This window comes from Hemiscyllium ocellatum, chromosome 43, assembly GCF_020745735.1.
Source record: "Hemiscyllium ocellatum isolate sHemOce1 chromosome 43, sHemOce1.pat.X.cur, whole genome shotgun sequence".
In the NCBI taxonomy this organism is placed as follows: Eukaryota; Metazoa; Chordata; class Chondrichthyes; order Orectolobiformes; family Hemiscylliidae; genus Hemiscyllium; species Hemiscyllium ocellatum.
The window spans coordinates 33,851,405-33,865,793 of record NC_083443.1 but is presented as its reverse complement, the minus strand read 5'-3'; the positions used below and the strand labels follow the sequence as shown (position 1 = coordinate 33,865,793).

The window sequence follows — 14,389 nt, the reverse complement described above, 5'->3', positions numbered from 1 at the left end:
TGCGCTTTGGCGGGTCGGTGTGGACTTGTTGGGCCGAAGGGCCTGTTTCCACACTGTAAGTAATCTGTAAGTAATCTAATCTAATCTTATAGGTCTTTCTTCTGAAGAATCCGATATGGTTTTTGTGGTGAACAATGGTCTGTCATTTCTCCCTCCCCCTGCACCAATTTATCACTTTCTCCTTCTTTCCTGGAGGAATCAACTTTTGCTGTGAGATAGATACAGTGTGTTATCAACCCTCTGATAGTTTGTCTCATAAAGACCATGTTAAACATGTGTATTTCAACAAAAGGCATTTAAAAAATGCTTGAAAATGAAGGGCATCATAACCAAGTCTGAACTTGTGCTCTCCCATCACCTTTACATGTTGCTTTTCTGATAAGGTCACCAGATAGTAACTTGGAGCAGGTCCCATGGCTGAAACTGGGGCATTGCTATTGCAGCACAGACAAAGGGTTTAACCAGTCAGTGTTCTGAACTGTGTGCTATTGTTATACATTGTATAATACATAATTCACATGAACAATGCTTTCTTTTAAGAACAAGGAGAACATAATAATTTCATTCTTCTGGGATTTGAATATACATCTCCAGAACAGGGATAGAGTCATAGAGTCATACAACATGGAACAGACCCTTGAGTCCAACTTGTCCACGCTGACCATGAACCCAAACCAAACTGGTCCTATTTGGCAGCATTTGGCCCATATCCCTCTAAACATTTCCTACTCATGTACTTACCCCAATGTCTTTTAAATGTTGTAACCGTACCTGCATCCACCACTTCCCCTGGCAATTCATTCCACATATCAATCATTCTCTTTGTGAAAAAGTTGCTTCTCATGTCCTTTTTAGATTTTTCTCCTCTTTCCTTAAATATACGCTTCCTAGTTTCCAACTCCCCCACCCTAGGGGAAAGACTCTTGCTGTTCACCTGATCTATGTCCACATGAATCCAACTTCAACAAGAAGGCGACGCCAGTCCTGAATGAGCATGACGCCACAGTAGACAGCTTTATTTGATCACCTAACATGGACAGGTGTAAATAAAGGAGTGTTGCTGTACATAGGGAGGTAAGGAGCTCTAGTTAATGATGAAAAGCAGCAATCATCAGGAAAGAGACTTTGCAGGCACCCATAGCCTGAATACTTCAGACCACTACCTACACCAAGTTGACTGCAGTGATTCAAGAAGGCAGCTTACAGCCATCATCTAAAGAAACATGAGGGATTGGTAATAAGTACGATCCCAGCCGAAGTCCACACCACACGAATGAATAAAAATCCTTTTAAATTGACTTAATTCCTTGTTCATTTCTTCATTCAATGTCATTCTTCATTCTGTTCTATCTCTCTGATAAATATCAACGTGAAATAATTATGCTCTAATTCTGCCACTTTTCTGCTGTTAAGTATTAGAAGATCAGCATGTTCTCATTGAACAGGTTGATGCCTACTTTTCTGTTCCTACATCTTCTGATCAATGATCGAGTTATATATTTTAGTGCTAGTGGTTGATGAGTTCAAATTGACCAGGATACTGAGGACATACAGGTGGATAAATCCCCTGGACCAGATGAGGTGTATCCTAGAACTTGTGGGAAGCGAGGAAAGTGGTTGCTGGGACATGCACTTGGATATTTGTATCATTGATAGCTACAGGTGAGGAGCTGGAAGATTGAAGGTTGGCTAATGTGATGCCACTTTTTAAGAAGGGTGTTAAGGAAAAATCTGACATCGGTGGTGGGCAAGTTGTTGGAGGGAATCCTGAGGGTCAGGATTTACATGTATTTGAAAAGGACAGGACTGATTAGGGATAGTCAACACAGCTTTATATATGAGAAATTGTGTCTCACTGGCTTGATTGAGTTTTTTGAAGAAAGTACAAAGAGGATTGTTGAGGGTAGAGCAGTGGATATTGTCTACATGGACTTCAGTAAGGCGTTTGACAAGGTTCCGCACGTTAGTCTGTTTAACAAAATTAGATGATAGAATACAGGGAGAACTACCCATTTGGGCACAAAATTAGTTTCAAGGTAGGAGACAGAGGGTGGTGGTAGAGGATTGCTTTTTGGACAGGAGGCTTGTGACCAGTGCTGTGCCATAAGGATCTGCTTTTTGTCATTCATATGGATTTGGATGTGAATATGGTTAGTAAGTTTGTAGATGACATCAAAACAGATGGTGTAGTGGACAGCCATGAAGTTCCCTCAGATTACAATGGGATCTTGATCAGATGGGCAAGGATTGGCCGATGGAGTTTAATTTAGATAAATGTGAGGTGCTGTATTTTGGAAAGGCAAATCAGGGCAGGACTTAAGACACTTAATGGTAAGTTCATGGGGAGTGCTGCTGAACAAACAGTCCTTGGAGTACAGGCTCATAGTTCTTTAAAAGTGGAGTCACAGATAGATAGGATTGTGAAGAAGGCATTTAGCATGCTTGCCCTTACTGGTAAATGCATTGATAATAGGAGTTGGGAGGTCATGCTGTGGCTGTATAGGAATTGGTTAGGCCACTTTTAGAATACTGCATTCAATTCTGATCTTGCTGCTAAAGGAAGGATGTTGTTAAACTTGAAAGGGTTCAGAAAAGATTGACAAGGATGTTGTCAGGGTTGGAGGGTTTGAGCTATAGCTGAATAGACTGGGGCTGTTTTACCTGGAGCATCGTAGACTGAAGGGTGACCTTACAGAAGTTTATAAAATCATGAAGGGCATGGATAGGGTTAATTGTCAAAGTCTTTTCCCCAGGGTAGGAGAATCCAAAACTAGAGGTCATAGGTTTAAGGTGAGAAGGAAACATCTAAAAGACTCCTAAGGGGTAATTTTTTTCAAGCAGACGGTCGTGCGTGGGTGGAATGAGCTGCCAGTGGAAGTGATGGAGGCAGGTACAATTAAGCATTTAAAAGGCATTTGGATGTGTATATGAATAGGAAGGGTTTAAAAGGGATATGGGCCATGTGCTGGCAAATGGGACTAGATTAATATAGGATGTATGGTTGGCATGGATGAGTTGGACTGAAGGGTCTGTTTCCATGCTGTACATCTCTATGACTCTATGACAGATGAGATTCAAAAACTGAGCCAAAGTTCATAGTTAGAGACAAAGTAATTGATGAGATTAGAATCATAGAATCCCTACAGTGCAAATAGAGGCCATTTGGCCTAACATATCTGCACCAACCCTCTAAAGAGTATCCCACCAGACTCACCCTATCCATGTAACCCCACATTAATGCCCACATGGACCCTATTAGACAATTTCGCATGGCCAATCCACCTAATCTGCACATCTTTGGACTGTGGGAGAAAAAACAGAGCACCAGGCAGAAACCCATACCGTCACAGGAAAAGAGCGTGCATATTCCACACAGACAGTCATCTGACACTGGAATTGAACCCAGGGCCCTAGCACTGTCAGGCAGCAGTGCTAACCACTGAGCCACCATGCTGCTTGACTTATGATTTGTTTAATTAAAAGCAGTAGGAGTTTTGTGATAAGCAAGAATAATCACCATCACTTTACCTGTCAGGTCCTTCTTTCCTTTCCCTTTCTTGGATACTTTCTCTATTTCCTCCCATTCCCTTGAGTACCTCATGAATCCAATGTCCTTCTGCACTCTCTCCCCCCCATTCTGAACCTTCCCTTCAGTGAGATGGAAGGGTTGCTGTATTTCTAAAAATCTCTGAGCCCTCTGGGCTCCTGTTCCAGAGGTAATATTACCACAAAGGCAATTAACTTTTGTTTCTTGGAACTGATTTTCTGGGTTTATTTTTAGCTAAGGTCCTGAAACTACTTTGCAGTTCTGTGGACTGCTCCTCCCCCACCCTGCGTGGACTATTTTTGGATGGTGAGGAGTTGGTTGTACTGGCAGAGTTTTATTTTTATCTATGGCTTAACATACCATCGTGTATGTACATCCACATTCTTCAGATATAGATTGGGGGAGGGCTGGAGAATGGTGGAAAGAGTAGCAATGAGTCAAAAGTCACATATCCACAATACCAGACGACACTATTTTGGGATGGGATGGTTACAGCAGGTGCAATCCAGACTACAAACACTTTTTAAGTTCAATTTTTAATTATGCGAATTATTAGTAAAGTGCAGCATTTTTTCGAATGTCAATCACCAGATCAGATTGAGATATTGTGGAGTTGGTTTAACAAGCAGGGTTGGACAGGAGGTAGGATAGGAAGACACACAAAAACATTCTTTAGTTTAAATGATATTGAAGTGCCGATAATGTCATCAGCCGTGGCTCAGTGGGTAACACTTTCTTCACAGGTTCAGAAAATATCGTGTTCAAATTCTAATCGGGAATCTTAAGCATAGAAGTGTGGACATTCACTGCAAAACAACACTGAGGGAGTGCTGCACTGTCAAAGGTGCCATCACTTCAATCAGATGATAAACCACCTACTCTCACAAACAAATGCAAAAGATGGAGAAAGAAATTCCATATTTATCCCTCTAATTCCTAAACTGGATTATGTCTCCATGATCACATTGCTTCTTTTGGGCACTTACTGTGTACAAGGTGACTGTTATATTTCCTAAATTTACAACTATGACTATATTTCAAAAACACTTCACGTACTGTGAAGCACTTTGGGACAACTTGCAATTGTGAAAGTCAATCTTTCTGATGAGAATATTAATCTAGGTTCGTTATCACATGTTGTTTGAGCTGTTAAGTCTTTACCATTCTGGTTTTATTTAAAATGATATTACATGTTGAGTTTAGAATCATAGAATCCGTACGTCATGTAAGCAGGCTATTCAGTCCATTGAGTCCATACTGACTCTCCAAACAGCATCCCACCCTGACCAATCCCCCCACCCTATCCTTGTAACCCTGTATTTCCCATGGCTAATCCACCTAGCCTGCACATCTTTGGACTGTGGGAGGAAACCAGATCACCTTGAGGAAACCCTCTGCAAACACAGGGAGATTGTACAAAATCCACACAGATAGTTGCCCAAGGGTGGAATCAAGATTTAGCGAACAAATAATAAGTGGCAGTGTTCAGCAATTGGGAGTTACCTTATTTTCAAGAGTGCTCCCGATGCTCTTAAATTTCATGGAACATTGAGTTAAGAAGTACTAAAATATCAACAGATGTCTGGATTATTGCTTTTTAATGGAAACATTTAACCACTTAAATTATTAGCTTGTGAGGAACATTAAAATGTGTTATTGATCACTGGGAATGCAATGCTGTGGAACCTCTGAGAGATTGTAAATGAACCTCAGCGTTAAGAACAAGCTTTTTCTGAATTAATTCAGGATGTTGCTTGCAAGCTTGTGATTTATTGCCCATCCTTATTTGGCCTTGAGAAGTTGGTGGTGAGCCTTTTCCTGCAATCCAGAGGGTATAAGAACAGCCGCAGTGCTGTTCGAGATGGCGTTCCAGTAATTTGACCCGGCAAGGATGAAGGAACAGCGATAACTTTCACAGTCAGGGTGGTGTGACACAGACAGGAAGTTTCAAAGTGCTGGCCTTCCCAAGTACCTGTCACTTTGTTCTATGAAATGACAGAGAACAAAAGTTAGGAAACACTTGCAAATCCATTTTCCATTCACTGAATACCAGCTGGTATCAAGAGCTGAGAATAAAGCAATAACTAAGAGACTCTGAATGTAGATAACACCAAAGCAATTACAAATTAAACATCGAATTCTGTGAGTTTTTGATTTATGAATGGACAATAAAGTCACATTTTCTACAAAAAAAGAGGGAGGGGGGTGTGACTTTGACTTCCCAGTATTTGGAAAACTGCATTGAATGAACTTTATCCTTGCTAGGCAATTACCTTTTTTTATGGAGACAGTGAGGTCTGCAGATGCTGGAGATCAGAGCTGAAAATGTGTTGCTGGAAAAGCGCAGCAGGTCAGGCAGCACCCAAGGAGCAGGAGATTCGACGTTTCGGGCATAAGCCCTTCTTCAGGAATTACCTTTTTTATTCCAAACACCAATAAGATCTGTGAACAATCCAGCTGTTGCACTCTCTATATGTTTCCTTTGCTAAAGACAGTGACTCTAGCTGGGCCAGAGCTATGCCAACCATCATTATCACACAAACAGCTGCTACTTGTGTGTGATTTGTGACACTAGGGATTGGAAACACCATCTACCACAGGAGGGATCATAAAACAGTCAAATCCTGATCTTCCCCACAGGCAGGGAGGTTATAGGAACTAAAAACAGAAAGTGCTGGAGAAACTCAGCAGGTCTGGTGGCATCTGTGGAGAGAAAAACAAGTTTAACATTTCAAATTCAATATGATGATTTTCAGAATAATTTTGACTTCACGTCTCCAGCATCCATTATACTTTGCTATTAAATCATATGAAGTGTGGCCCTTACATATTCAGGGCCCAAGACAATCCCCATACACTGCAATAATAACATAAATTAGGGTCTGGAGAAAGGAAATCAAACACATCAGCAAACAGAAAGAAATGAAATATCAGAACAGTGATGTAAGCCATTGGAAGCAGTGTGTGATTTTCAAAGAACACTTGTGGCAAATGTTTTATGTATGAGAGTAACTGTCCCTCAGTGTTTACCAGAGAAGGCTGTACACTCATTCCAGATAAGTTAATGCTTTAAATAAAATGTGTGTGGAGAGATAATGCATGTAAAGTGACAGACATACGTAGTGCCTGGGATATGTGGACTGAACGGAATGGCACCTGTCACTGAGCTGCAGGCCAGTTTTGGCCACAGAGGGATTTGCCTTTCGCTCCCAGTCTGGCCAAGCCTGAGTGCGGAATTGCAGAGACATGTGCTCATCCGATTGTGATCCTTCTGCTGTGCAATTTTTAACTGCATCAATCACTTCATTTTTGTTCAGTTGAGCAGTCACCTTTGATTGTTTTTAGGTTTCACATTCTGTACAAAATGTTCCACTTTTTTAAAATGTTACTGTTTTATGCTGAAAAGGTGGACCTGTTGCTGAAACTTTTCACTTTGTTCTCTTCAGGACAGCAGCAAGAATGCCAAATTTCAAATGATCACAATAATTTTCTATGGGATAAAATATAGGTTGTCAAGCTGAGTCTGAGGCATTACTATGAAGGAAGCAATGTGGAATGATAGGCTACCCAAGCTCCTGGGCAATTCATTAAAAGATCTAACAACTAACCATATTCCTTTCATTTGCATAGAAGGGGTAGATGTGTGCGAATGTATGCCACTTCTAGCAAGCATAAATAAGTCACATTACAAGTGCACATGATTACCTTTGTTCATGTTGGTATTTGTGCACTCTGGATTTTTCAGTAAGTGTTGTCCTATTAACTGTATACGTTTACTTTGTTTCTTTCAAAAGTGGGCTGGTTAATACACGCTGTACTCTGCCTATTATACATAACTGAAGAAACATGCTGCTTGATCCGATTAGTCAATTTTTGGGATATGAGGGTTATTTACCTGACATCACATCAACACTGAAATTCATGTGTAATGCTGCTTAACTGCACAGCAGACAGGAAGCCTTTGGAGCTGACAGCACCATTCTATTTGAGAAAAATGTCAGATCAAAGATCTGCAGTACTTCCAGTCATGAGTGTTGGTGGACAATTAAACAACAACCAAGAAAAGTAAGCTTCACAAATGTCCGTATCCTTAAAGATGGGGGAGCCCAGCACATCAGTGCAAAACATAAGTGTGCATCATTTGCAACATCTTGAGCCGAAAGTGCTGAGTCAGTGATCCATGCCAGCCCTCTCTTGAGGTCCCCAGTATCTTAAATCAATTCAATTCACACCGTGTGATATCAAGGAATGGCTAAAGGACTTGCACAAGTGGCAATTAATATTCACACTACACAGGCCAGACAATGACCATCTCCAACAAGACCGAATCTAATCATTGCTCCTTGACATTCAAAAGCATCATCATCCTTGACATCACTAAAACCCGAATAATTTACGTACTGCAGTTATAAGGACAGGTCAAAGGCTGGAAATTCAATAACAAATAATTTACTTCCTGATTTCCTAAAGCCTGTCCATCACCTACAAGGCACAGATCAGGAATATTCCTCACTTATCTGGATGAGTGCAGCTCCAAGAACATTCTAGAAGCTTGACAACAGCCAGGAAAAAGCAGCCTGCTTGACTGGCACCCCATAAATCAATTTTAATAATTAGTCTTCACCAATGATGCTCAGCAGCAGCAGTGTGTACTATCTACAAGATGCACTGCAGAAATTCACCTTCCAAATCCTTGGAACAACGTCAGTATTTCTTTTTCCATTCATTCACAGAAGGTGGGCACCAATGACTAGATTAGCATTTACTATCCGCCCCTATTTGCCCAGAGGGCAGTTCAGAACCAACCACATTGCAGTGAGGCCAGACCAGGTAAGGATGGCAGTTTCCTTCCCTAAAGGACATTAATGAACCACATGAGTTCTTTTGACAATTGACAGATTCTTTACACTCATAATTTCAGATTTTTATTGAATTTAAATTTTACCATTTGCCATGGCAGGATTTGAACCCAGATCTCCAGCTGAGTTTCTGGATTAACAGTCCACTGACAATAACATTAGGCCAATACTTAGTCTTAATCTTCTTTCAGTGTTGTAGGTTAATATCCTGAGACTTTGTACCTATGAGCACTTTGACTGTACATAAATCACATGGAATTCAGCAGTTTAAGACAGCAGCTGACCACTACCTTCTCAAAGGCAATTAAGGATCAATGGTACTCACATCCCAGCAATGAATAAGAAAACATAAGCAAAGGCTTCTCAACCCATTACCATAGCTCATTTCCTCAGCTTCAAGTTTGCACAGGAGTCCTTCTGTTTGGACAACCCAACCTCCCAAGGCAAGGGATGTAGAGTGGGAAGTGTGGGTGGGAACTCATCAGCGCATATCTTGAAATGATTCTTCCTGGGAGATAATTTCACAGTCTTTGTGGCAAGCTCCAAAGGCAGGAGATACCTGCTATGGGATGAACATACTGTTATTTCAACCCATAAGATTAATATAACTCATTTCTTCAGTCGTGAATACTTTCCTTTGTGGCCACATCTGTGGTCTTTTGCAAGTTGACATTTTTTCTAGTTAGACATCCTTTTCTAAGTCTCTGTCTATGTCCTGTGATCTCGTAAGAAACATCCTGGTTTGCACAACTTGGACCAGAGCAGTTCCCTTGTTTCCCCATGAAAGGGGATCTACATTTCACTAACTGCACAATACACTGGGCCTGAGAGATATAAGGGTGAAGTCAGCTTGCTTGTGTTTCCTTGAGTATATACGACAGTTAAAATGTTAAAAGGATTTTAGACAGTGAAGAGAAATTATTTCCTCTGATCTGGAGAAATCATGACCAAGATGGATTGGGAATTTATGGGTCAACTGATTTTGAAGACATTATATTGGTTGTAACATCGCTGGAACCCCCAAAATCAATATCTTGGGGGCTACCATTGACCAGAAACTGAACTGGACCAGCTGTATCAATACTGTGTCTACAAGAACAGATCAGAGACTAGGAAATGCCAACACACAGCAGTAGGACTGTGTACCATTTACAAGATTCCCTGCACCAACTCACCAAGACCCTTTCAGAATCTACAACTGCCACTCCTGGACAGGGCGATGGCTGCATGGGAAACACCACTGCCTGCAAATGTTCCTCCAAGCCACACACACCATCTTGACTTGTAAAAATCATTCTTGTGTATTTAGGAGCACCAGCCGGTGAGTAACAGGATTTTAACAAATTAGAAATTACTTTTAAAAAACAAAATTGGTGTCCACTTCAGTGTTGGAGCAAACGAGATGATCTTCAGTATTTGAAGCTTTTACTAATTTAAGAGCCTAAGAGGTGTGAACAGAAGTAGGCCATTCAGCCCATTGTGACTGCTCCCCATTCATGGTTTGTGCTGATTGGCCTCATGGCACCTTAAAAAGATTTAATTCCCTCCCGAAGGACATTGCGGCTCAACGCACAGCAGGTGGACTGCAGCAGTTCAAGAAGGCAGCTCATTCCCACCTCCTCAAGAGCAACTAGGGACCAGTTGCAATGCCTATATCCCACAAAATGAATAAATAGAAATAAAAGCTGGGGTGGGGGCAGTGTTGAAGATAGTGCCGTCATTGCTCCTCTTCCATTCCAACCAGAAACTACCCTCCCCACTGAAAACATCCATGGGGAGGGGAGTGGGGGTACTAGATTTGTTCTCCTAAAACATAATAGTTTCATAAGAGAATGAGAATGTGCTCAATGAGCAGATACTCACTGAGCAGATACTCACTGAGTTACTTAGTTCACCCCAAGGGGAGCTCTGGTCCATTTCTGAGATGGAGGAGTTTATTTCAGAAGCTGCTGTGTGGGGGGAGGTATGTTGATTCAGTTTGACTGGGATGTTATTTGATTTTGGTTTTGCTAATTATGGGGCAAACTGTGGCGAGGCAGAAATGCTGGCCTCTGACCTAGAGTTAACTTGTTGTCCTATTGCTACAGGTCCGGAAGCGAGGCAAAGCATGTCGGGCTGGACTGCGCGAAAATGATCTCCTGTTAACTGTCAATGGGAAATCCTGCAACGGAATATCACACAGAGATGCTATGAACATCATTGACTCTTCCAACGGAACCTTGCACATCAGGGTTAAGAGGTACAGGATAAAGGACTCACAAGTATTGTACAAACTTGAGTTTGCAAAGTTGATGCTAATTTAATGAAAGTCTTCAAAATGCTGAAGGATTTAGATGGGGGAAAGGTAGGTAGAGAGAAACTCTTCCATTATGCAGGGCAATCTGGATAAAGCTCAGAGACTGGTCTTTGACAGCATACCCTGTCCCTGTGGAATAGCAGTGGGCTTACCACATAAACACAGTGGCTACAAGAGCAGGTCAGATACTTGGAATACTGCAGCAAGTAACTCAACTTCTGACCCCTCAAATCCATCTACAAGGCACAAGTCAGGAGTGTGATGGAATACTCCCCACTTGCCTGGATGATTGTAAATCTAACACTCAAGAAGCTTCACACCATCCAGGACAAAGCAGCCCGCTTGATTGACATCACATCCACAAACATCCAGTCCCTCCACCTCCGACGCTCAGTAACAACAGAGTGTGCCATCTTCAACAATCATTCCCTTCTTCAGGAGACACTCAGTAGCAGCAGTGTGTACTATCTACAAGGTACACTGCAGAAATTCACCAAAGATCCTCAGAAAGGACCTTCCAGATCCACGACCACTTACACCTAGAAGGACAAAGGCAGCAGGTATATGGGAAAACCACCACTTTCAAGTTCCCCTCCAAGCCACTCACCATCCTGACTTGGAAGTATATTGCCGTTCCTTCACTCATACTCTCAACAAACAGTATTTCAACTCCATCTCAAACATCAAAAACTGTAAGTACAACAAACTTTTATCTACCCACCTCCATAACCAGTGCTCCTCAAACATTCCAGAAGATTCCCATGGCCTCTGGAACTGCTCAGACACCATCAGCCATGCGGCTGATGCAGCTGCCACCCCCACGCTGATTGATGATGTCACTTCTGCCCCCATCATGGCCACTCCCACAACCACTTCCGCCCCACAATTCCTCATGCATCACACGTGACATCACTTTCTCCCCTCACATCATCGCTGATGCCACACACTCAGTGACTTCCGCCACCCCTACTGCTGTGTCTGCCACCACTTTCACCCCCACCAATGCCACTCACCAGCATTCTGCTGACACGCCCCCCACAGATCCCACTGTCACCATTCCCAGTCCCCAGAACCCTGAGGGGAACACCACCCCTGCTCATTCCCCCCAACATCACACCCACTCCAGTTACTGGCTCCACCCCCACTCCCAGCTCCACACCCACACCAGATCCCAGCTCCCAGCCCTGCCGAGTTTTCACCATCCCTCCAGACCTTCCCCTCACTGAGGATGAACGATCAGTCCTCAGCAAAGGACTCACCTTCATCCCCCTCCGTCCACGCATCAATGAACTTAACACAAGCCCTGGCGTTGAACACTTCTTCCGCCGCCTCCACCTCCGAGCTTACTTTCACAATCAGGATTCCCGCCCACCTTCCGAGGACCCCTTCGCCCACCTCCAACACACTGCATCCACCTGGACACCCCGGGCTGGCCTATTACCTGCCCTTGACCTCTTCATTTCCAACTGCCGCCGGGACATTAACCGCCTCAACCTGTCTACCCCCCTCCCCTACTCCAACCTCTCACCCTCACAACGTGCAGCCCTCCAATCCCTCTGCTCCAATCCCAACCTCACCATCAAGCCAGTGATTAAAGGGGGCGCAGTGGCAGTCTGGCGCACTGATCTCTACACTACTGAAGCCAAACGCCAACTCGAGGACACCTCTTCCTACCGCTCCCTCGACCATGACTCCACCCCCCCATCAACAAACCATCATCTCCCACACCATACAGAACCTCATCACCTCAGGTGATCTCCCACCAACAGCTTCCAACCTCATTATCCGGGAATCCCACACTGCACCATTCTACCTCCTTCCCAAGATCCACAAGCCTGACCACCCTGGCCAACCCATTGTCTCAGCATGCTCCTGCCCCACTGAACCCATCTCTACCTACCTCGACACTGTCCTATCCTCCCTAGTCCAGGAACTCCCCACATACGTTCGAGACACCACCCATGCCCTCCACCTCCTCCAAGACTTCCATTTCCCCGGGCCCCAACGCCTCATCTTCACCATGGATATCCAATCCCTCTACACCTCCATCCGCCATGATCAGGGCCTCCAAGCCCTCCATTTTTTCCTCTCCCAATGTCCCCAACAGTACCCTTCCACCGACACTCTCATTCGTTTGGCCGAACTGGTCCTCACCCTTAACAATTTCTCCTTCTAATCCTCCCACTTCCTCCAGACCAAAGGGGGAGCCATGGGCACACTTATGGGCCCCAGCTATGCCTGTCTCTTTGTTGGCTACGTAGAAAAGTTGATCTTCTGTAATTACACCGGCACCACTCCCCACCTCTTCCTCCGCTACATTGATGACTGCATTGGCGCCACCTCATGCTCCCGCAGAGAGGTTGAGCAGTTCATCAACTTCACCAACACATTCCACCCCGACCTTAAATTTATCTGGACCATCTCTGACACCTCCCTCCCCTCCTTGACCTCTCCATCTCCATTAATGACAACCGACTTGACACTGACATTTTTTACAAACCCACTGACTCCCACAGCTACCTGGATTACATCTCTTCCCACCCTACCTCTTGCAAAAATGCCATGCCGTAGTCCCAACTTCTCCACCTCCACTGTATCTGCTCCCAGGAGGACCAGTTCCACCACAGAATACACCAAATGGCCTCCTTCTTTCGAGACTGCAATTTCCCTTCCCATGTGGTTAAAGATGCCCTCCAGTGCATCTCGTCCACATCCTGCACCTCTGCCCTCAGACCTCACCCCTCCAACCGTAACAAGGACAGAACGCCTAATATCGTTTATTGTATCCATTGCTCCCGATGCGGTCTCTCTACACTGGGGAGACTGGACGCCTCCTAGCAGAGCGCTTTAGGGAACATCTCCGGAACACCCGCATCAATCAACCACACTACCCTGTGGCCCAAACTTTCAACTCCCCCTCCCACTCTGCCGAGGACATGGAGGTCCTGGGCCTCCTTCACTGCCGCTCCCTCACCAGCAGACGCCTGGAGGAAGAACGCCTCATCTTCCGCCTCGGAACACTTCAACCCCAGGGCATCAATGTGGACTTCAATAGTTTCCTCATTTCCCCTTCCCCCACCTCACCCTAGTTCCAAACTTCCAGCTCAGCACTGTCCCCATGACTTGTCCTATCTGTCTATCTTCTTTTCCACCTCTCCACTCCACCCTCCCCCCACCCCCGATCTATCACCTTCATCCCCTCCCCCACTCAGCTATTGTACTCTATGTTACTTTTTCCACCCCCACCCTCCTCTAGCTTATCTGTCCACACTTCAGGCTCTCTGCCTTTATTCCTGATGAAGGGCTTTTGCCCGAAACGTCGATTTTCCTGCTCCTCGGATGCTGCCTGAACTGCTGTGCTATTCCAGCACCACTGATCTAGAATCTGGTTTCCAGCATCTGCAGTCATTGTTTTTACCTAGTTCCTTCACTGTCGCTGGGTCAACATTCTGGCATTCCCTCCCTAAGTGCATTGTGGGTCAATGCACAGCAGATGGACTGTAGCAGTTCAAGCAGGCAGCTCATTCCCACCTTCTCAAGGGGCAACTAGGGACCAGCAATACATGCGGGCCCAGCCAGCAATGCCCACATCCCACAAAATGAATAAATAGAAATAAAAGCTGAGGGGTTGAAGGTTGGGCCCTCATTGCAACCAGAAACATTCCCACCTCCCACCCCCCCTCCATG

General features: G+C 44.3%; 1 protein-coding gene across 1 annotated transcript in view; it reads left to right on the top strand.

Annotated features, from left to right (window-relative positions):
* Positions 1-14,389, top strand: part of LOC132834938 (synaptopodin 2-like protein) — a 40,978-nt gene that overhangs the window by 9,994 nt on the left and 16,595 nt on the right. The window contains exon 2 of the mRNA XM_060854106.1: positions 10,494-10,645. Coding sequence (XP_060710089.1) covers positions 10,494-10,645 — 152 coding nt within the window. The remainder of the gene's footprint in view (positions 1-10,493; positions 10,646-14,389) is intronic.